This window comes from Platalea leucorodia (assembly GCF_965183815.1).
Source record: "Platalea leucorodia genome assembly, chromosome: 7".
NCBI lineage: Eukaryota > Metazoa > Chordata > Aves > Pelecaniformes > Threskiornithidae > Platalea > Platalea leucorodia.
Genome location: NC_138829.1, coordinates 18,959,765 through 18,983,937, shown reverse-complemented (window position 1 = coordinate 18,983,937; position 24,173 = coordinate 18,959,765). Strand labels below are relative to the sequence as shown.

The 24,173-nt window shown below is 38.0% G+C and overlaps 1 protein-coding gene across 1 annotated transcript in view; it reads right to left on the bottom strand.

The window, feature by feature from the left end:
- PPP4R3A (protein phosphatase 4 regulatory subunit 3A) overlaps window positions 1-24,173 on the bottom strand; it is a 47,572-nt gene continuing 23,399 nt past the window's right edge. The window contains exons 5-15 of the mRNA XM_082317929.1: window positions 16,010-16,087; window positions 15,790-15,906; window positions 15,176-15,292; window positions 13,684-13,815; window positions 13,485-13,587; window positions 12,060-12,218; window positions 10,633-10,802; window positions 8,665-8,807; window positions 5,778-5,968; window positions 5,032-5,258; window positions 1-1,183 (exon numbers count right to left, since the gene is read on the bottom strand). Of these exons, the coding sequence (XP_082174055.1) occupies window positions 1,070-1,183; window positions 5,032-5,258; window positions 5,778-5,968; window positions 8,665-8,807; window positions 10,633-10,802; window positions 12,060-12,218; window positions 13,485-13,587; window positions 13,684-13,815; window positions 15,176-15,292; window positions 15,790-15,906; window positions 16,010-16,087 (1,551 nt within the window). The 3' untranslated portion in view covers window positions 1-1,069. The remainder of the gene's footprint in view (window positions 1,184-5,031; window positions 5,259-5,777; window positions 5,969-8,664; window positions 8,808-10,632; window positions 10,803-12,059; window positions 12,219-13,484; window positions 13,588-13,683; window positions 13,816-15,175; window positions 15,293-15,789; window positions 15,907-16,009; window positions 16,088-24,173) is intronic.

The window sequence follows — 24,173 nt, the reverse complement described above, 5'->3', positions numbered from 1 at the left end:
ATGAGTTAGTCTACCATCATTGTTCTCAGTTATGAAATTTCAAAGTCTCTTTGGAATACTAATTTCATATCTATAGGTTTCAATTTTTTGATTCCATCCTATTTCCCTGAATTTTTTCTCAAGACAGTTGCTGATGTAAAATTTAATATAAAATATTTAGTCACAAAATAGTATTGCTTTTATGCACATTGTGGTAAGATTATTTTTTTTTTCCAATAAAAACTATACCATCTTCCATAAAATCCTAAACATATTAAGAACTGTGATGCAGAACAAAATTACACAGGGTGAAACAGGTACCAGCACAACAGTGAGATTATATTACATCAAAAAATTTTAATGGTCCCAAATATATACTCAACAACTAAGCATACACTCAGGGGGGCAAAAAAAAAATTATGACACAAAAGTGACCACATCTAGAATTCCACTCAATCTTTAATCAAGAAGGGACAAACAAATCCCCCACCTCCAAAAAAAAAAAAATTCTGCAGTTTAAAGGGCAAAGGGAACAGATTAAAAAAAAAAAAAAAAAGAGGAAACTTTATATTCAGCCCTCCCCCGTAGAGGTTTTTAAAACCTGTTGTAGCTTGACTAAAATGTTCAGAATGTACGATTTCAAAGGCAGGTCTCTTTTATACAAAGAAACTGCTGGCATTCTTAACTAGCGAAGAATTATGGCAAAAACCGCCTTTTCTTCAGAAGTCTCATACATGGTCCAAGAAAGCATATTCTGATTGTAGCAACTGACCAGCCAATCCAGAGTTCCACTAACAAAACTCCTGCCCTGTTGGCTTTGTTTTTGTTTTTGTTTTCCATTTCCTTCCCTGAGAAAAGGGCAATGTGTGGTCCAAGCTGGAGAGCTCAAAGGCGTAAGTCTTTCCGCTAAACAAAATATTTCCCCTTCTTCTGCTCCTTTGAATTGGCACTTGATTGGCAGAAATCTGTTTGTATAGGTTGATCTGTGTCACACACAGTAATTCACAAGACTGCTGCTTTGCTGTGGGTTTGTTTTGTTCTTGGAAAAAATATCCTTCCCCCAACTGGTAACGTTCTTCAACAGTTGCCATTATGATGACTCAAGCTTTGCTTTCTTTGACAAAGGTAAAGATTCCTCTTTATCTTCATCTTCATCATCCTCTTCATCATCATCAGGATAATCTACAAGCCCAACGAGGCCTCCCTACAAAGACAGACACAATTACTGTGATTAAGAAAATATTTGCACATTGATACTTCACGTTTGTACTGGCAAACGATGTTTGCACAGAATATTGCCCTAAGCGCACTGCTTCAGGAAGTTTTGAATACAATGAAGCAGAACAAAAATAAACCCTTCAGTATGAATGAAAACAACATTGTCTGAAAAATGTTTAAATGAATAAATCCAAAATGGGGTTTTACCTATCCAACTGGATAGAAGTATTTCCAGCTGAAATTTAAGAAGATCTAAAAATCTGCTTAGCTTTGCTAAGTGCCACTGCAGCTCTATCTGTAAAGCTGGAAATTCTTTTTTACCGAGCATAGCTGACTGCAGCAACGAGCAATCTGGAAGCACTTCAGAAACAAATACAGAATATCCTTCAATTTGAGCTGTTGAACTACGATATTTTTGGAACACAGTCTGTCTTCATGAAAGCTAGTTTAAATGTGTAGTAACTTAAAAAAATTTTTGTGCAATATAATTGAATGAGGTGTACAGGTTACAAAACTTAAACAACTTGGCAGCTGAAAATGAAAGCATAACTAGCAATATTAAAAACTCCCTTGTAGTGCAAATAACCACAGATTTTAGGATTAGGCTGCTCTGGACCCATGAAGCAGCAGCATGAAGTTCTCAAACTTCCTCTAACTACGGTACGTTGCAATTTCTGAAGCTTAACCAGCATTTGACTACGATGGCATTTACTTGTGCTTTACTCAAAAACCGTATTACTTATTCAGGTGTCTCATGATGGACATCCAAACCGGAAAATTGCAGCCAACTGTATACCAAAATACAATTCGATAAACAATTACACACACTCTGTACAGTCACATAAAACATAACACTGAGTATATACACATAAGATAAGAAGTTCAGATAATTAATGACAAACCCCATTTCAACACCGTTTCTAGTTTGCGACTGTGGCACATTTATAAACAGTGTACCTGTCACTGAAAGAAAGCAGCTTATGCCTGAATCCATGAATGGTTTTTCAGTGCATTGCACATTCAGTGTAACCTGAACATTTTTCTTTTGCCACCACGACTTGCAATTTTGGAGCCAATGCTGTATGCAATATGCTCCATATGGAAAGACTCTATTTCAGATTCAAGGAATTATACTGTTTGTGAGAGAGCAAGCCTCCAGCAGAAATACAGAACAGACTGAACTAAATTCCAAGGCAATTCTATCCCTTTTAAAAAGTGCTTGACTAACTACTGTATTTTTTTCATAAATGAAATAAATGATAGAAAGCTTTGGGATGGAAGGGACCTTTAAAGGTCATCTAGTCCATCCCCCCTGCAGTTGGCAGGGACATCTACAACCAGATCGGGTTGCTCAGAGCCCCATCCAGCCTGGCCTTGAATGTTTCCAGGGATGGGGCATCCACCACCTCTCTGGGCAACCCGTTCCAGTGCTTCACCACCCTCATTGTAAAAAATGTCTTCCTTATGTCCAGTCTGGATCTACCCTCTTTTAGTTTAAAGACATTACCCCTTGTCCCATCGCTATTGGCCCTGCTAAAAAGTCCCTCTCCATCTTTCTTATAAGCCCCCTTTAAGTACCGGAAGGTGCAATAAAGTCACCCCGCAGCCTTCTCTTCTCCAGGCTGAACAGCCCCAGCTCTTTCAGCCTTTCCTCATAGCAGAGGTGTTCCACCCCTCTGATCATTTTTGTGGCCCTCCTCTGGACCCTCTCCAACAGGCCTACATCCTTCCTGTGCTGAGGACCTCAGAGCTGGATGCAGTACTCCAGGTGGGGTCTCACCAGAGCAGAGTAGAGGGGCAGAATCACCTCCCTCAACCTGCTGGCCACGCTTCTTTTGATGCAGCCCAGGATACGGTTGGCTTTCTGGGCTGCGAGAGCACATTGCCGGCTCATGTCCAGCTTTTAATCTCTCAGTACCCCCAAGTCCTTCTCGGCAGGGCTGCACTCAATCCCTTCATCCCCCAGCCTGTATTGATACCTGTATTGATATAGGATTGCCCCGGCCCAGGTGCAGGACCTTGCACTTGTCCTTGTTGAACCTTATGAGGTTCACACAGGCCCATTTCTCCAGCTTGTCCAGGTCCCTCTGGATGGCGTCCCCTCCCTCAGGCGTGTCGACTGCACCACTCAGCTTGGTGTCATCTGCAAACCTGCTGAGGGTGCACTCGATCCCACTGTCTATGTCACTGATGAAGATATTGAACAGTACTGGCCCTAGTATGGACCCCTGAGGGACACTACTTGTCACTGATCTCCATCTGGATATTGAGCCATTGACCACTACCCTCTGGATGTGACCATCCAGCCAATTCCTCATCCACCGAACAGTCCACCCATCAAATCCATCTCTCTCCAATTTCGAGAGGAGGATGTTGTGGGGGACCATGTCAAAGGCCTTACAGAATTCCAGATAGATGACATCCATAGCTCTTCCCTCATCCACTGATGTAGTTGCTCCATCACAGTAGGCCACTAGGTTGGTCAGGCAGGACTTGCCCTTGGTGAAGCCATGCTGGCTGTCCCGAATCACCTCCCTGTCCTCCATGTGCCTTAGCATAGATTCCAGGAGGATCTGTTCCATGATCTTCCCAGGCACAGAGGTGAGGCTGACAGGTCAGTAGTTCCCAGGGTCCTCCTTTTTACCCTTTTTAAAAATGGCTGCAATGTTTCCCTTTTTCCAGTCCCCAGGGACTTCACCTGACTGCCATGACTTTTCAAATATCAGGGAGGGTGGCTTAGCAACTACATCAGCCAATTCCCTGCTTCCCCTTCCTCCACAGAAGGATTTAGAGGAAGCGTCACTTAGTTCTTCCATCAGCCAAACTCTTCTCATTCAGGTATTTTCATCAGAAGGTAATCCAAACACAAACTCTTAAGCCATGTTTGACTACAAGAAAGAAAAAACCTAAAACCCCATTTGCCTTCACTAGAAGTTAGGTGAACAAGCGGTATGGTGGTATAAAAACTGATGAATCAGAGTTATTCCAGGGCTACCTGAGAACTGAGATACATACCTGACCTTTCAGAAATGGAGACATGTGTTACGGAAGTAAATTCTCATTATCCGAACTACGCTGTACCAACACTACCTTACCTGTCCCCCAGCGCCGAGAAAACACCAGTCACTGTTTCCCTGACCTTGTTTAAATTGAGTTTTAGCCAAAATTCTGATAAAATCAGAATGGCATCCTAAAACGTATTTAAAAATGCTGGGTTTGGATATTCACTGCAAGTTATACTGACTCTTTTAAACGGGCTTTCATCTTCTACTTCAATATGTTCCAACCCAAAACTATATGTTATTTGAAAAGGTAAAAAAGTCATGCTAGGCGATGAAAAATTGTTAACATTTTGGCTTGCAGCAACCACCCCTCCATAATGCCATTTATTTCTTTCACGTGTGCCAGTTATATCATTCTGAACAACATTAAAAATGGTAACAAGTAGAAATTCTCAGTAGGGGTGGTGGGACATCATGCAGCCTGGCAAAATTTGGCGCTGTTTCCAAAGTACTTCTGTATTTCTACCTGCCAAATATCCCTGTGCAGTTTAACAGAAGTAAACTGTTGTATTTCATAGTAAAGATCGCTGCAAACAGCAGCTAGTTGTATGCTCCATAGTTTAAGAGTTTGGGCATTAAAAGAGCTTTTATTTCTTCTTTTGATATGCATGTCAGATCTCCTTAAAAATGCTAAAGGCCAGACAAAAAGTACACACAAACCCGACAGCCCGTTACTGCTTCATGTGTCAGAATTCACACAAACTTGAGAGAGGTGCTAAAGCAAATTCCCAGTCTGTAACAATGAAGCCAACCTGCGGCCATTCAACATTACCTTAGTTGTAATAGCTGCCATCTGAGATGTGCTTTTAGAAACTGATCCTGGAGACCCAGGGGACCCTGGGGATCCGGGAGACCCTGGGGATCCAGGCAGATTACTTGCAGATGACTGGCTGGTAAGGTTAGACTTTGTACCACTGGAAAAGGAAAGCTTGAAACTTGGGCTCTGACGACCTGAAAGGTTAGTTTTCAGAAGAACTTCCTTTTCTTCACTCTCTTTCACTGGAGCGAAAAGAATAAACACAAAAAAAAAAAATGTAAAAGTAAAGCAACATCCAGTGAAACACTTAAGTATAAATCACTTTACTGTGTGGGAAAAGGCTTAATACTTTAGGTACCACTTGGTAAAGTGAGTCATCTAGACTTTTTCTTTTCATGCTAGCATACCACCTACCAGCTGTTGTCATTGGCCAGGAATGAACTTTTTTTCTACCAATGGTATCACCCGAACACTTACGTCGAAAATTTTGAATTCTAAACCCGTATAAAACACAGGAAAACTTGACCATCAGCCAAGATTGTCATTCAAATGCTTTAAGAAATCAACAACAATATTTTGTATCATTCCGCTTTTAAAGACAAAACTTGTTTTGAAGGGGTGGTCCCCCAACCTGGGGTCACAGTTTCAAAATCTAAGAACTTCAGGGTAAATACATGCAAATCTTCCATTGCAGTAGGACTAAAGAATACAAGCTATGGCTTCTGCATAAGCCATATGGCATTCTTCTTCTCATCACTTACATTTTTTCCTTTCCATGAATTTACTGATAGGGTCCATAATATCTTCATCATTCTTAGTTTTGTCAGAAGGGGGCACCACTGCCTCTCCATCTTCCATATCGTCTTCATCAGTATTAAACCACATTTCCTCCTCATCCTCCAGGGTTCTTGCATCCCTTCTGTATCTATGGTTTCTCAAAATGGAGCGCATGCTGCAGAACAGTAAGTTTTAAAACTTTTGATCCGAAAAAACCAACTCATATTAATAATAAAACTTCTACTCGACATTTACAGTGACAGCTTACAGATACAAATATTGCAGAGCAATAAAAATACCAGCAAATCATTCTGTATGTGAATCTTTGTATTTTCAATGCAAATATCATTAAAAACTTTTCTGTATAAAGAATCAAACAAAGTACAACTCTGCTAGTAGCACATTCAGACTCCTCTATCTGTCCAAAATTCTGTAGCTTACAAACAGCACTATTAAAAGCAATTTTAATAAATGTCACTAAAGTGTTGTATTCAGGCTTGGATTAACAGTTTGCACTGGTAAATAAAAAGTTGTAAACAAAGAGTTTAGAAACCATAGATTTTTGTTCTGAAAATACTTTATAACTTGTCAGTATTTAGGGTTAAATGTGTCCAATGTGTTAAAAAAAAAAACAAAAAAACCCCAAAAAAACAACAACAAAAAAAAAACTAAAACACAACCCAAAATCCAACTGAACTATGACTCCAGTTTAAAACAGATACATTAACAAGCCAGCCCTCTCTTTCTGCCACATCCACCTGTTACATTTTTTGGTCTCTATCAGTATTTTCCATTCATCAGAGCCTTGGATACAAAGTGCTACTTCTCCCTCCCCATTTGATCTATTATTAGCGTAGGTCTATCTCAGCTCCACCTTCCTTTTCTTTTTTCTCACAGGAGCAGTATGATGGCCTTGGAGGAGAGGGACACTGATGTGCACCCAGAAGAAGAGGGGGAGGAGAAGCGGAAAATAGGCTGAAAAAAAGCTGAAAACACTCTTCATTGCTAGATGTTGACTCTAACAGTCAATTTCCAATAAAAGCATGAAACCCTTGACAAATTTTCTGTAGCACTCGTTCAAAATTTACTGGCCACAATGTAAGTCTGAAATGTAATGTTTTTCATAAAGCCGCTGTTACTGGAATCAAAACGTTAATAATACAATCTGAGATTATTCTATTTAGAGAAAAGGTCTTGCATTACTGACTGCAGGAAAAAGCCAGAAGGGAAAAATTAGGAAGTTACAAGGTATTAAATAAGAACGCTAACTGTACTTTTAAAAATAAATCTAATTCTGAAAAATTTGCCTGCCAACACTGTCATCTATTCATGCTGCATCATTTTACACTGCATTTAAATTCAAGTTCTGCCAATAATGCAAAACTATTACTAAAGTGGCACTCTTCTGAATACTTTTGTGGCCCATGTCAACAAAATTTTTGTCCTCCTTCCTTACTGAACTGTTCTTTGCTAAAATGTGTAAACAGATTCTTGTTATTTTTGCACTTTATTATTTCTGGGTTTTCACTTAAGAAATTACACGGACTGTGACAGGGCTTGGGCAGCCACTATGTAAGATGTAGGAAGAAGGCAAAAACTGGGCCGGCTGAGCTACAAACCTCTTGAAGCTCTAATTGTCTGTCGGATAAACTCATGTGGCACAACTACACACAGCCACTTAGCTCAACTTAAGCCAAGAAAAGACCAATGTTTTACTTCCTATACTGGATGGAAATTACTGAAGGAAGCGGCTGGGTGTTCTTTCTAACGCATGCATTAATGTAAGAACTGTAGGCTTGAATTTCACAGCTGTTTAAGCGAGAAGCTTAGCTGACACAAGCCAAAATAACATCTCACCTGTACAACATTAGTACTCAAAACTGCAGATCCCGCACATACTCTTGAAAGTGCTTCAACATTTTAAAACAAAGCTATGATTATACTCTCACTTTAATTGTACAAGTCTCAAATTTAAATATTGGTTAAGAAATCTTGTGGCAGGAAATTAACTTAAAAGTCTGGAATTTCAAGATGTCCTGGTATGACTTACCAGATTAATTTTTTAATGGGTTTTCAAACTAATTCAAGACAATAGAACAAGAACAGATCTTGCTAACAATTCTTAAGAGTAACTCATCTATTCATGCAAGCAGTCCATTTTGTTTGAATGAAACTCCATATAACAGTAATCCCATTTGCCAAAAATAAATGCAGTAAAAAGTCCAAAACTTCCTATTTTTGTACACCCTAACCTTTTAACCTTGGGTAACTCTGTACTAAGGACGTGAACTTTTGCTCTGGCAAACAGAAGGAGCGATTCAAGTGTTAATCAGATTGTTTTTTACTCCATCAGCAAATCTAACAGTGACAAAAAAGCATCCTCTGAAAACGTCTTTGTATATTCTATTTCTCAGTCATTTTGGTAGAGCTTATCTAAATATCTACTCCCGCAACTAATTAAAATAAAAGGAAATCTGATGTGAATTTTTGAAGGGAAAATCCACAGAACGATAATTCACAACTAAATAATCTTTCTAAATCAAACAGTGGGAATCTCTTATTTAAGCAAATGAACTTCAGATACTTGATAGCCTTCCAGCCTCATTACAACAGCATACAGAAGTTTAGGATATGACAACTTAGCATTGTTGCTGGGGGTCCAGCAACTAATATGTCAGCTGAAAGGTGACCAAGAGTTTGAAGCAACACATCTGGAAATCGCACTATTAATCAAGTAAATTCAACAATGCCTGAGATGCAAGCAGGAGTCTAAATTATTTACATTTCTCACCACGACAGAACAACCCACCAATATTCCCAAACCAGAATAAAAGCACTGGTATACTAATAAGAGCATGTAGTGCATTTTACCTGTCAAGTTTTGGATTATCTTGTCTTTCCCTTTGTTGCTCAAATCGTAGTTTCAGTCCTTTGAATGTCTGCACATAATCTACATCTTCCAGTGCCTTCCAGTAATTTTCAATTACATGAGCTGTTAACGATTTTATATCTTCCTATAGGAACAAACAAACATAAAGTGACTTACTTTCACTCAAAGGAACTTATTTAATACAATATAAAAAGTAACTGAAACGAGAGATTATTTTTAAACATTCCATAGGAAGCATCATATTAATTAGCTGATGTAAAAAGGAGCATTATGCATACAAGTGTAGTTAAAAATCTAGAGCTTCAAATATTTGATTAGTGGAACCGGCATAATAGCAGCCATTTTCTAGCAGTATCTCCTTCAAAACACATGAACAGAACCTAAAACCCTGACAGAAAATTCTAAAAGGTGTTTCCTACTGTAACGTATAAATATTTTTATATTGACAGATTAACTGATACCTGGTGTAAATCAGTCAATTAAAGAATATATTTATGAGATACAGACTTATCATTCATATTGTTCCTTTCCTCATTGCAAATAAATTACTTCTGTAAAAATAATTATTCGATGCATTTGTTTAGTATGAGAACAAGGAAGATATTTTTCATCAGAAACTAACATCAAGTTTTTCTTTTGTGGCCATACAGTGCTGGTCAAGGTGCTTCACAAAAACCTCCCAACCCTTCTGCTGTTTCAGTTTAGCGTTGTGGCTGCCCAAAGCCACTCCAGACACCTGAGACTAGCACAGGTCTGCGTACTGCAGCAGAAAAATTGCGTGGTTTGGCTTTCTTAGCGCTGCAATACACTGGGATACGCTGTGGAATAAATACCTGAATTACCATCTACTAAGGACAAGCAAAGCAACATAAATCTTAATACACTGGTTATTTTCTTTTTTGGCTATATATGCTCAAAGGTCACCTCTTATGAAAGGTAATACATCAGTAATAACAAAAGCCCACTTTTTTTGAGCTCTTTAAGAAGAAACATGAATGAAATAAAATTGACAAAAATTTTTTCCAGATACCAAGAAGTATTCTGGAAATGCAACCTGGGTATCTGTGTGAAAAGGAGGATAAGAAAATAAAAGATGATTTATTTCCTCATAGCATGAGCTATAGCATCAGCACACAATCCCATGGAGTACTGAAAGACCACAGCGCAAAAGTCAGGGCTGCCTATATGGATTAACTTTTTTCATAGCTTCAAAGCCATTTGAAATCAATTCTTCCACGATGATCAAGTCGTCTCAGTCTTGAATTACCTTGAGTCCCAACTCAAAGAGGAAGGAGGTTGTCAGCACAGAAGATTTCGAGAGGTGACAAAGCCTCCTTCTCTCCTCACCCCCTTACTCCTCCACAACTGGCTGCGCCCTAGCTTGGCCCCATTTCCCACATTTACAGTCTGTACAGCATCTTGTCGGAATCTGGATGCAGACAACAGTGAGGAAACAGTACTGTGCAGACAGCCAAACCGGCAGGAATATTTTAAGAGGCTCCCCATGGAAGGGACTTTGTAGCACTCCATTAATATAATAAAACAAGACTGATCTCTCTTCTGTATGTTTCTATGTTCTGTTGAATTGGCATTACAGAGCACAACTAAATTTGATGTTTTTGTAGCAGCAGTTTCAAATGACATTCCTGTTGTAACAGGTCTGTCCAATCTGCACGATCAAACTTGATTAGGGCTGCCTTTGCAAATCTGGGTACGATGAGTACACTGAGTACCAAGTGAATTTAACTTTCAAGTCATGGTACTGTTTGAACGTAAGAAAGAACACTTAAGAATATGTAACTGATACAAAAGAAAGTTCATTTAAATACAGTATCATATGGTCACATCGCTATGATAGTGTAATTTCGGGTACAAGCAAAAAGAAAAGTCGTCTTGAACTACAAGATTAAACAATACAGTAATTATCTTCAGCATGTAACAGCACTCACCACTCTGATAAATTCAAACATCTCTATTATGGCAGAGTTCATCAGATTGTAACGGGAACCATTATTTAGGAAGGCTTTGACCACAGGTTCAAACAAAAAACTTTTCATTATGTAACGGTTATAGAATTCATCCTTTAGCCCAATTATCTTCCTCTTGAAACGAAGGGCACCTGAAACAGAAGTGTTGTCAAAAGACTTTTTAGATTCAAAAGAAGAAAAATCCAGAAACTACTCAGCATTAGTTAGGGTAATTTGCAATCTCTGTTCTTAAACAGCATTACATTATTAGGACCAGGGAGTACATTCAGCTATTCACTGCTTCTCAACAGTCTTGACTATACTGCTGAAGATTACTTATCTATTTTATTACAAAGAAATCCTCCATCGTAATTGTACAAGTGAAACCACCTCTGTTCACTGAAGAAATAATATACTACTGTTTAACTATATTACTACTAACATAAAGGTGTAATTTTTATTTTTTAAATTACTTACGATAAAGGCAAAATATTTTCTCAGTAGAACTGGGAAATTTGCTTATCATTCCTATTATTCAAGCGTAAGTTTGATTACATTTAATTAAGTCCTATTTGATTAGGATGCAAACTATCTAATTTCAAAATTGGTAAATGACATTTTCTTCACACACATAGTAAAGCGAAGACTTAACTTACATCCAGTTTAAAGCTCTTTCTAGAACTCCAAAGCGTACACAAGCATGTGAATATAAACAGAAAGTAGACTATCATCTCACTATAAGGCAGCACATTTTGGTTAGCAACTAGGTGTACATGAAAAAAGATTATTCAAGGGTGCTAAAACCAAACTCAGGTGATTCAGTTACAAATTTAAAAGGCACTTCTTATCGTATGGTACTGCTCAGTCAACTTTAGGCTTTGTTTTACTCTATGTGCACAACAGAATCGTGGGAAAAAATCTCTTACTTGCCTCCAGAATTAAGTCACACTGCTTCGCTATTACTGTGCTGAGCATGGTCAAGACACTATCAGAGTTTGCACAGCAGCACACTGAACTTCTGTGCTGTTCAATGCAGTCAGATAACCGTATCTCTAATTAAATACCTCTGATAATTTCTACTAAAAAAATATCAAAACTTACAATGGTTCTCTTAGGATATTCAATATCGAGATACCATCTTTTCAATTCACCTCTACATTGAGATTAAGAAAAATCCTTCTGCTTTTTAGGAAAAAAAAAAAAAAAGACACCTACAAATACAAAATTATTTACTAATACTATCTGAAGTATCTATAAATCGGTACGAGAAACCCAGAGTATAATAGTAGAATTTCTGTATTCAGTCATAAATTGTCATGATCTGTGAACAGGTTTCTTCCAGCAGAACGAAGATACATTACACTTCACATTGACAAAATACTAGTTTATTCTTTAGCTTTCAAACTTACACAATGCCAAGAAAGCATGCTTTGAGGCCATGAGAACGAGTACCCTTCGCAGGATATCTTTGTTAATTATGTAGTTCTTTATGTGATAAGTATGATGTTCTACGCAGAAAGTTAGCAATTCCAGTATTAATGCCAAGAGTTGGGCTGTCTGAAAATCATCTATAATAAAAACAAAACCAAAATAATTAAATACATGTTGGATATTGCCTTCAGAAGCTAACTTCAAATATCCAACTGCAGTCTGGTAAACATTTCCACGTTCTTGTATATTCTCACAGATAGATAGTTTAGAGAACGTGCTGGAGGGCATGTTTAGTCTTTAAAATAGAAATTGAACAAGCCTGTTATGGACTGAATATTTTCTATTTATACAGATATGGCAGGAAACTGTCTTAACTATAGAAACAATTACATTTTGTCTGTCTTAAATCAGTGTTTGGAAGTTCAGAGAGTACAGAACTTAACACTAACATAAGCAGTCAGACTTATTTAACCAAATCTCATTATGATGTCCACATGTCTGTATCATAAAACATTGCCCTATATACAGTACCGTGACTAAGTTTGTACCAAAAACGTGATCTATTATGCCTTTTAACAAAAGTATTATGCAAGAAATCTCTCAGGCTCTTTTAATACTTCTTAGACATAATCATATCAGCATATACAAAAAAGTAACTCAAATCCCGCTTTTAAGTAGACAAATAACAAATTAAATACATGTTAGATTTAATCTTTTTTAAAAGGTAACGCTACCTTAAAGGACACAAGTATTTTAAATAGTAAAAAACTTACTTCCAATCTATCTGGAAGCCAGCTGAGATAAAACAGATTAATTTAACTAATCCCTTGGAGATCTATACAATAAATTCAAAAGTTTACAGACCATTTATGTATCATTTATGTACCTCCTTTTACGTCCATTTTGGATGTGTTATAATATTAAGAAACAAACAGTACTGCTGCTAGTAGCCAGCAAGAACGGTTACTTCATCACTGATCTCTGCTTTCTTAGTCTGATTTAGAACCAATACCCTCAAATTCAGCACAGTATTGTGATACACACTTCAGGGGCAATTTTGCACCCTCGCTAGTAATCCCTGACCTTAAAAAACACCTACGCATGTTTACGAGTCTATGTCACCTAACAGCCCCGTGAGTTACTAAAAATTATACAAATATTTTAATTTTTGCTGAAGCAAAAGCTGCAGCAAGTGCTTTTCACTTCTTAAATCAGAATCCCTCTGCTAAATTTTGTACTTATAAATTATTCAAATTACTAAATCATGAATCAACATTTCACTTTGAACTACGTATCACAGTCTCAGATTCTCTTCAAGACAGAAAACGTCCTTTGACAGTTACTCTGTTTTAAACATTGACATTCAACAGCCTTGATGAGCCCAACATCCAGAGTGGCATTACCTTTGCTAGGCTTGTCCTCTGTAGTATTGGCCAATAAAGGGGCTGTCAGAACATGCATACAATGTTTGTAGAAGAAACCCAAGAACTCTGTCTTTTCTGTTTTCTAAAGAATAATAATAAAAAAAAGATTAGATATATAACATCTGAACAAATGCTCTGCAAAAAACAACTGTAATTTCATTTGAAGGTATGTACTTACATTGGCAGTGGCAAGCATATTTTCTGGATCAACTAAAGTACGAAGCAAACCCATGAGTAGCACTGCCCCTCCAAGTTCCGGATCTGTGTCACAAATCATGTGTTCTATAATGAGGTTAATGAGTAATATATCCTAACGGGGGGGGGAAAAAAAGGCAAAAAATCAATTCTAATGCTACTCTCTTACCCCAAATCTGAAACTGTCTTCTAAAAGGGTTATTGCCTGGTTAAAAATGGTGTTCTATCAACATTTTGTATAATGTAAACACCTACGAAACAAAAATCCCAAACTTAACAGAAATGAATTAACTTTACATGCCAGTGACACATTCTGGTCAGTGGTTCAACAGTAAGAAGACAAGCAGTGAAGAAGAATCTTCCAAAGCAACTAAAAATGGTTCTGAAATTAACAATCTAATTTAGAATTTAGTCTGAACTGAAATGCCAAAAGATAAAAAGTACAGAGACAGATACTTAACAGTCTCAAAATTCAACTGATTTCTGGAAGCCTTTTCAGAATACAGAAGTTTTAATTTGCATCCCCCTTCAGAATACGTACCAAGAGTTTTATTTCCACAAACATAAACCAGTAAATTTTATAATGCTATTGAACTTGATGAGATTATTTTCACCTAAAAATAACCCCAACATGTATTTGCAGAAAACAGGAATAACACATAGAAGTAGAAAATAGTATTCATATTTAGGAATCCCTATGCTGAAGTTGCTTGGTTACCACTGTCCCCCGTAAAAGAGGACAGCCATCAGATTCAAGTGGCTGGAACCACCAGTGATATTCCCTGTCCCAGCTGCCCCTTTCTTCCAGTACAGAAACAGCAGCACCAGCAGCTTGCTGTTCTCTGGCATGTTTTTAGCAGATACAAGAAAAAAAATTAACTATCTCCCCTATGGAAAAGGCAGCACAATGTTTTTTCTTCACTGAATACCACTTTGAAATACCTTTCTTACTACTAGTTGTGTGCTAGCATTCTGTGTTAATCAGCTACAGAGGATCTCTGGGAAATGTAAACCTCTGTCAAAAAGGGTTCTTAAACACTTTGGACCATAATTCCACTTTCAACATGTGTGACAGTAAACTGAACACAGGTTTCTTACAAGTAAATTAAAAACACATGTACATGTTAAGATCAAGGCTGAAATTTACATTTCGCATTTTAAGGAGGCCATCATTCAAAAACATTTTGTTTTGCTTGTTAACCTGATGTTTGCTTGTTAGTTGATGTTAACCAAAATGGTGGTTTATGGTAACCTGTTTTACTTTACACACAACGGAATAAGAATATGTAAACAGGCGAACACTCATCTCACCTGACTAACAGAACTTTGAAAAACATGGTAGTTCAGCATCCTGTAACCATCATGACTATATTCCTTACTTCTTCCGAACTAAGGCTCATGTCCTTAATAGAGTTGTAAATATAAACCAGTAATTTCAAAAAACGAACACACATTTCTGGGGACCCTCTACTTACATCATCATTCTGCTGCGCTTCCTGCATGACAAACTCTCGTACCATGGATGGGTTGTATTCAACCAAATATGAGAATATATCAGTGGCTGCACTTCGTACTTGTGCATCATCCATACCCTAGAAAAGTAAAATAAAATCATTTATGTTTCCTCAAAAGAAGAGTCTTAAATGGAATGAAAAACAGAAAGCATATAGCTTTTCATTCCTACTTACAAATCATACCTAACTATTACTAAAACTGTATTCTAAAACTGAATTGACTCTAACCTCTTCTTTGTACATTTGACAACTCTTGGGCAAAATAAATTCTATGGTTTCTCTCCTCTTTGGTCTATTTTCTTACTTAATTTTACACGAAGCAGCATGTAAAGATAGGAAAGCGAGTGAGAAAACAAAAATATAAGAATGCCAGGGCTCTTACCAGTGTCATATTGTAACTGCTTTTAAAGTTTTACAAAAACATTTTAAGTGTTCTGAATCTCAAGCTAAGACAAGACAAATGAAGTAAACACTTCAGAAAACCATGTGACTGAAGTTTGGCATACTTACTTTTTAAAAAAACCTCTCTGGAGATAAACAAAATTGTTATGACAAATAAAATTGAGCTGACTTACCAATATGACTTCTAGTGCTGGCAGTATGCCCATATTTGACAAGGTTTTGAAAAATGCATCTCTGTTTTGAGGTTGCAGTGTTTGAGAGAACGCACAAAACTCTTTAAGAAAATTTACCTGAAAAACAGGAACAATATACTAGTTAGTAATTAAAAAAAAAAGATGCTCATATCACTTTGTAGTAACTGTCCCTTTCACGTATATTTTACAGATTTCTTACCAACTCCTGTCTTTTCTCCTCATCTGTGGCTTCATCTGTTAGTTGTGCAAACAAGTCTGTCAGAAATTTTTCATCTTCCTACAAAGGCAAAACAATACCATTTGTTTAGTTGACAATATCAAAAGGCATCCAAGTACAATATAAAGTTCTTCTAAACCATGTCTCCTGCATTAAGAGAACATACGCTTGTGTACTGGAGTTAGTCATACCAGTATCAATTTTCTAATTCAATTTTCAAACAAACTAAAATGAATCTTGTTTTTGAGCTTTTTATCATGTTCAACACCACCCCACCCCACCCCCAACACTCCATTCTCAGTTACGAGTATCTTGTATTGCCTTTTGGCTGTTCTTTTTCTATTTTCTACTGCCATTCTCATCATTTTGTCTATGACTTCTTCCCTAACTTCCTTCCCCCTTGTCACATGCCCATCCCCATAAACCACACTACAATACCCTTGCTTCAACTGTTTACATATTTTGATAAACATGATCTCCCACTCAGCCCTACACACACATGTATCTTCGAAATGTTATGAGATCTTTGCAGCAGAACTAAAGCAAGGACACGGTGAAGGGAGAGCTGTGTAACAGCAGGAATGAGGCGAGATTCTTTCCCCCCAAGGTTGTGAAAAGGGTCAATTCTAGAAACCAAACCAAAATAACTGTTCCTATCACATACAGCATTTATTGGGCATTCTGGCTGGCAGCAATCAAAAACCATTCCATTATTTTTCATGCTGCTGTACCTTACTACAAACAGCAGCCAACACATTACAAACATGTATTTAGACTGAAACAAACAGCAGTACTTAGCTTCCCATAACCTTTACTGTCCTAACAACCGGAAGATTATTAAAACAGAAATAAACCTTCTCCCAATATTATACAGTAATAAGACAGCACTTGCTTGAAAAAAGATACCTGTACGTCAGATATGAATAATTTTTTCAGAAAGTCACTAGAGTGTTGTTTCTTGTGAAGTCAGTAACGCCATGTGCAATATCCCTCCATCCCAAAACCACAGTGCTAAAAACCCAAGTTTCCTTGGTTATGTTTCCACAGCATAAAGCAGAACCACGAAAGTACTCCAGATACATCCACATAAACTTTCTTATATTGCAGATTACCTAGGTACCTCATCCAGGCTCACCCTGCAGCCTTCCTGAGAAAATGAGTACCTCAGTTCCGACAGCACACCATGCTAACGCAGCTATAATGCTGTCACAAGCCAATCCAGGATCTCTACGTGGCACTGCACGACACAGATAAACCCAAAATAGGTTGGCATGAGCTACTACCCTACAAGGCATTTCACCACACTATAAGGTAAGCCCTATATTTAGAATACACCATAAGCTTCCTCTTGTTCGATGCTGTGATGTGGTTCTAATCTGACCCAACAGTCTAGTGATAACGAACAAAGAAGATTTCTGGACACAGCTTCAGGTGCTATTTCTGTGACTGCTTCAAAATCAAAATAAAGAGAGATAGGACAGGCCTCATTTGACAAATGTTTACTGCAGTTCACTGTGGAGGATCAAGCATTGGAAATGTAAAGTTTGACTTTCAGATTTCAACAAACATGTTCAAAACAACTATTAAGGTCTTCAATTTCTAACTTAAGCCATGAAAGAATACAAGGATGTTTGTCTACCTGCTATCCAGCTGTTCTATGGCTTGCTAAGTTTTCTGTTCTAATATTGAACTCATTAGACATTACAGGTAACATAACTAACCCACAGTAGAGATACCAACATACTTGTTTACTGAAATTAAAAAAGACCAAAAAACATAAAAACCAGTTCTTTTGAAGAACACACAAGTTATTCTCTATGATTAGCAGTGCATTTAAGAAAAGGCTAAGCAGTTTGCTTTCATTTCTCTTTTTGGTATTCTGATCAAGATGTAAAACTGATCTCATCTATCAAAACTTTTGAGAAGCTGCATGCTTATCCCCTATTTCCATTCTTACTGCGAAATGAACTTTTCACCTCCTTCATAATACCTGACAGTAAGTGCCAGTCAATACCACAGAAATATCTCAGAATGATCACTGGGAAAAAATAATGGAAATGTCAGCATTTAGATACGTCAGAGCCCTGACTAGCATGCTTCTGCATTAAAAAGGTACACAATATTCCCCAAAGTATCAATTTATTATTTCAAGTCAAAATGTGGAAGGAGAGGAGGAGACCCTGCACGGCTGGTGATGCGTGGGTCTCATGGATGACCCACTGCAGAGCCCCAGGGACAGAGGCGCCTGGGGCGCTGCACCTCCAGCACCACACGGCAGAGGACGGCAGGCGGGGCCTTGCTGGGCAGGAGCCCAGCTCGGCTCTCTCGCCAGATCCCACCACACCCCTGCCCAGTTCAAGATGTGGCCACCTGCAGCGGAGGCCAACCACTCACCCTGTTACTGGGCTTGCAAATATTTGGGACTTGCGGAGGGGACTTCCTCACACTGGGAAGTGATGAAGACTTCAATGCTGACACTTAATGTTTCAGGAAGAATTTGCAGAAGTTCAGTATGTAACCATTTCTCAGCCCTCTACATATATACTGTAATACAGTATTTTACAATTCTGTATTAAATATTGAAGCATTTCCTACACCATCTCCTCTCCCAAACTCCATTAAATACGTTGTATTTTTAAATTAATAGGATTATCTGAAATCTCTAGGCCTCACAACAACTGTGCTCTATTCAAAAATCAGACAAATTAAGATGGATCTGAGTGATTTGAAACACCCCACCCTTACATGGATAATATGCAGTAAATGGCAGTTATTCCAAGAAAATAAAACCAACTTATTACTGTGTCTTAGCCCTGAACTGCATTTAGGTGCTGTCTCATTCCAGATGCTTAATGGAAGGTAGACAGGTTGTTACTGATGGGAAAAACCCCAACCCTCTCACATTTATAGAAAAATTGTGATTGCAGTGAACATTCTAAATACAAGATTCTCTCTCTCAAGCTGTAAAATTACTGACAAGGGCAGCGTATCTAAAAATACATTCCTGAACACCACTACCAGAATCTATGGAAATGCACAGTCTGAGAGCAGAGTTCCCATATTTTAGAAGTCACAAAGCACCAACACCGAATGCTAGAATTACACAAGCTTAAATGCTTTCTGTTTTTTTTTCCAACTTGCAAAAATCCCCAAAATATGTCTGAAGTGAACACAGTGCAAACGCATAATTCTTTGCAGTATTTGGCCTCTTCATGCAGACAAGTATCAAAACCCATTTGGATATCTCTTATAAGCTGTGAAGGTCACAACTGTTTTCCAAGAAAATGAAACTGCAAACAATAGTTTACGGGGTAATTGTAGAATCTAGCTATTTTCTCCACGCACAGAAATTATTAAATGTGCAATACGTAAACTATGCATATACCAACCACTAAGTATACTCATTTATGATTTTGCAAGATCTAAGTAGGTGCTCCTAGGATTTAATACCTTTCAAAGTTCATGAAGATAAAATTAAGCTAGGCCACCTACTCACTCATTCATTTATGACTTTAAAAACAAGAAAAGCCACAGACAAAGCAGGATCACAAAAAAAGACACTATATGCATTTGTGATTCAAGTTTCAAAGCAGCCCCCCTCCTCCCGAAAGGCACTTACAAAAGCATTCTTCAAAAGCACGCCTCAAATATAATACACTTTGTTATCAGACACTTCACGTCTGTGGTTACAGCTAAATGACGAAAAACATCTCTTTCTCAAAAAAATCCAAGAAACTCAATGACACCTAAGCTGGAAAAAGACTGTACTTCTCATCCTATTTTCCACCTCCGTATTAATTTTAGGCAGAAATAATATTTCAGCCCAGAAAGTGAAAGTTTCATAAAATGTTTCCAGCAAACAGAGAATTACAGCTTCAAACATACATTCCTTCACGCTACCACACCAGAAGACTTCATAGTTTAAAATGTTTCGCTCTCCATTATCTCAGACTGCCTTCCCACACATGCCTCCATTCACTATCAATAAGGTACTTCCACTTGAGACAACATGCTGAAACAGCAGCGGGAGCCACCTGAGCACGTGTGGTTTCTATACACATTGAAAATAATTTTCTACAATAAAAAAGTTAATCTCAGAAATCATTGGCATGCACTACTTGCAAACTTCTTTCACAAAGTCATTTTACCCAGAAAGTGGCATCCTTTTACACTTTACTGCAAGGTAAATTTTGCTGAAAGTAAACCTCCAGAGTTATTCCTGAGCCAACTACCGCAAAACAGCAGACCAGCAGGAGACGTTCCAATCCTGATACATTTGGGCAAAACTACCAACATGCACTGACACAATTCTTCCTCTAAAACAACTACAGATAATTACATTTACATCCATGGGGTTCTGTTAATAATAAGTAACTATGTGTAAAACCACTCTGAAAATTAAAAACAGCCTATTGTTATATATAAATCCAGTAACATATACAGAGGTACCTAAATGCCTACAATTTTCTAGTTATTGAAAAGGGGGATAGGGACTATCAGTGATGTGATTTCTGTATTTAAAAAAGCTGATTTACCAGTACAGTAACGCCATGTGATCACTGCTCTACTAGGTACATAAATTATTTTTACATATATCCAATTTTCCCCTTCCACTCTCCACTCTCCTGAAAATAAAAGACTCTGAAGTCTCTAAATGCATGTACTCAAAAGTAATCCTAACAATATTCTGTATTCTGGAAGATAAAAACACCACAGGATCTTGCTGGCAAAAAGAACACGCCAATGAGAAAGGGGGGAGAGAACGGGAGGAAACAGTGTTTGCTCACTCTATGGCGCAGTTTTGCAAGTTTTTGGTTTTTAAGAACTAGTTAATAATACAAAGGGAAAGAACTGGTGGCCTCCAGTGTGAACATTAGTATATATTTTTAAAATTGCAAAAGAGCGTCATATAAAGTAAGAAACACCACTTACCTGTCCCACCCCCACTCTCAAAACTTGGCAAACTCCATGTTTCAGCAAGGTGTCTTGGTGGCTATGACATCTCAAGACTAGAACAGGCTGGAGCCCAAGCAGTAAGAGCATATTAGGAGGGGCTGAAATTGGAAAAAAATGTTATATACCTCTTTCATATCTTTCGTACAGCAAATCATAAAACCTGTAACTGAGTAGGTTTCCACAGCAGTTAATTCTGTAGACTGAAAATACTGGTATCATGGGTTTACTATCCATCATGACCAACAGTATCTAGTTTAGTGAGATCTTGACATAGTTACTTAAAATGACAGATCTTAGACAATTAAATCACAAATAAACTAACCTCCATTTCTCAGAAAAGCCCATCAGTGTCAGCATTTTTATAAAGATTATGGGAAAGCTAACCTTAACGAAGGAGGCGGGAGGAACACAGTTCATAACCCTCAGTGCCAAAGGTGACCCATTCTCTATTTTTGGTTTTACCACAGAACAGGCAAAAGTTATTTACCTACCAAAGAAAGCAAAATCATGGAAGCAGGTATCTTCCAGGACTACAGAATTTATATTTTTTTTTTTTTTTAAATACATCCAAAATCTCTCCTAATAAAGCCAGAATTCTTAAGAATCAGCACATTCTTATTTACAGAATTCACTAGTTATAATTGGAAAAACTGACTGTAAATGTCAGTGACCTTTAATGACCTTAAATGTCCTGTCCTGACATCAAATACCTTAAATAAGACACAGTGGTAATTTTGAGCAAAGTCACCTAGCCTGTTAAAAAGCATAAGGCACAATCTGCACAATCTTGTACAAATTTCTAGTCACTTTTCTGTAACTAAGGTATGGCTGAGCTAATTTGAGATGAGGGTATTGCAAAGTGCCACTTGAGTGAATCCACAGCCTGACATGAAAAGGGCTCTTTAGAGCTCATCTTTTTCTTCATGGTGGGGGTAACAGTTCTTCTCCTCCTTTCCTTCCCAGCCAGTGACAGAGAAAAGAACAGAATATAAAACAACTCAGTTGTACACACAATAGTTGCAGTATGTCACAGGATATCAGCTGCTCAGGGAGTTTACTTTCAATCTGAGAAGCAAAATATCCTAAAAAGATATCTCTTTTGTCACACCCTCAATGGTCCAGGAAAGACAACCTAAAGTCAACAGCAGAAGCATAACCACCTGTATTACGCATCAACTAAGAACTTGAGACTCATCCGCGGCTCCCAGTAAACTACCACGAAGCATAGCAGAAACTCTTTTATAAGTCATTATTAATTGAAGAACCAGCTTCTTAAGTACACACATAAGGTTGGTGAGCACCAGGATCTCTTAAGACCTGAAATAATGAATGCCAGGAACTCCAGTTACAGACAACTTTAAATCTTTCATGAAATAGCGCACATACCCCCACCAAAACACTGTGATACAACCAGCTACAGAAATGCATGTTAAACCATACACTAATGGCAGAGAGACCTTAAGAATTAGTTATAGAAGTGAAATCAACAAAAGCAGTCTTTTAATTTTGTTCTCAGAACATTATTTATTCTGCTTAAAGAAACGAGCAGGAGCAGTCTCATACATTTTATGCATGGACTGTGGGAATGGGGAGGTGGAGAAAGGAAAGGGAAGAATGAAACTTTAGGGGGCAGAGATTACAGAAAAGTGCAACCTGACATATTGCTCTACAAATAAATGAATAAATACATGCCAGGGAAATAGGTTTAAACCTTGGCTTACAGCTACACTGTGAGAACTTGAAAAATCAATCAATCAAGCCTTTTAATCTCTTAGAAATGCAATGGGCATATAATTTGCGATAGCCTCTTTTAATTCCCTCAAAACCAAGAACTGATCATCAATGTCAAATAATTCCCAACATTCTTAATTATAAACTCAGGGAGCTCCCCTTCCATGCTGTAGAGCTGTACTGTGAAGGGACTAAGAAATGCAATACGGCACAGGATATATTTTCTTCCTTGTGTGCTAGCACTCTTGGCTCCTCAAAGCTGTAGAAAGCACTTGAACAATTTGAAATATTTATCAAACTTTGAAAGTTATGCAATGCTAATTCTTCTGGCTCCACCGCACAGGGAGTATACTTCATTCTCAACCACAGACAACAGCAACAGAAGTGAAGATAAGGTTCAGAAACCTACTGTCACACAACAAATCAAAATCAGATCTGAGCCTCTATTTCAATGGTAAACTGCAACTAACAAGTTTCGCAACCACACTAAACCTTGGTATTCTAACCCAAGCTTACCCTACATCTATTAACCTAACACAGGTTGCAAGAGACAGAAAAAAGGAAATTAATCAGTCACTAGACCTCGATCAAGTTACCTCAGGATTTCTGGCAAACATGCCCTTTGTGATTTTGCAGGATCAGGTCCCCTTTCCCCTTGCCCAGTTTCCTTTTCAAAGTTCAAGATTCAATCAGCCATTGACACCAAGACTCCTGAATAATTTTCCCCTCCTCCTCCTCAAGCCAAAATGTATCATCCTCAGGACTTTGCTTTTAGCAACCCTTGCAAAGAGGTCAAGATATTTTAGAGACACTAGTCATACTGGATACTCAAGTTGAGACCCCTTAATTGCATCTTTTTCAGTGCTCTCTCAAAGTCAGGCTTGTAAGCTTTGTCAAACTGGCCACTCCAAAACGATTAAGGCCTTCTGACTGTTTCAGATACGCATTTATGACTTTGTTTATCAAGGACACACATAGAGACATAAAGAGTTTGGTTCAGTTGGGTATAAGCTGGGGTCTAGTACTACTGAAGATGCACCAGGTGTTCCAGCAGGCCTCCAGCGGCTGCTCCAATAAGTAATGGTCTGTCTCCAATAAGTGAGACAAGCTGCCGGGCCGGGTGACGTCTTGCACATCTGGCTGTTTGTCAAATACTCCATGTGTAGACATGACAGATTAACGCTCCGAGAGAGTGGATTAAATAATATCAGTATTCTGATCAACTGAGTGTGGTTGGTGAAAAGTCGAGAGGCCTAGCTTTGACAAGGATGTGCCATATGAGCTTGCAAAAGGAATTTTCACTCTCCTTTGCTGCATTTTCCATGAAATTAAACAGGGTGCATTCTGAGATTCAACTGAAGATAAATATGATTAAGTTAATCGGTAGCATCTAGCACTTGGTCCATTTCTGCAGATCAGACAGCCCCTACAAAGACAGTGGCTATTCATTTATTCAATG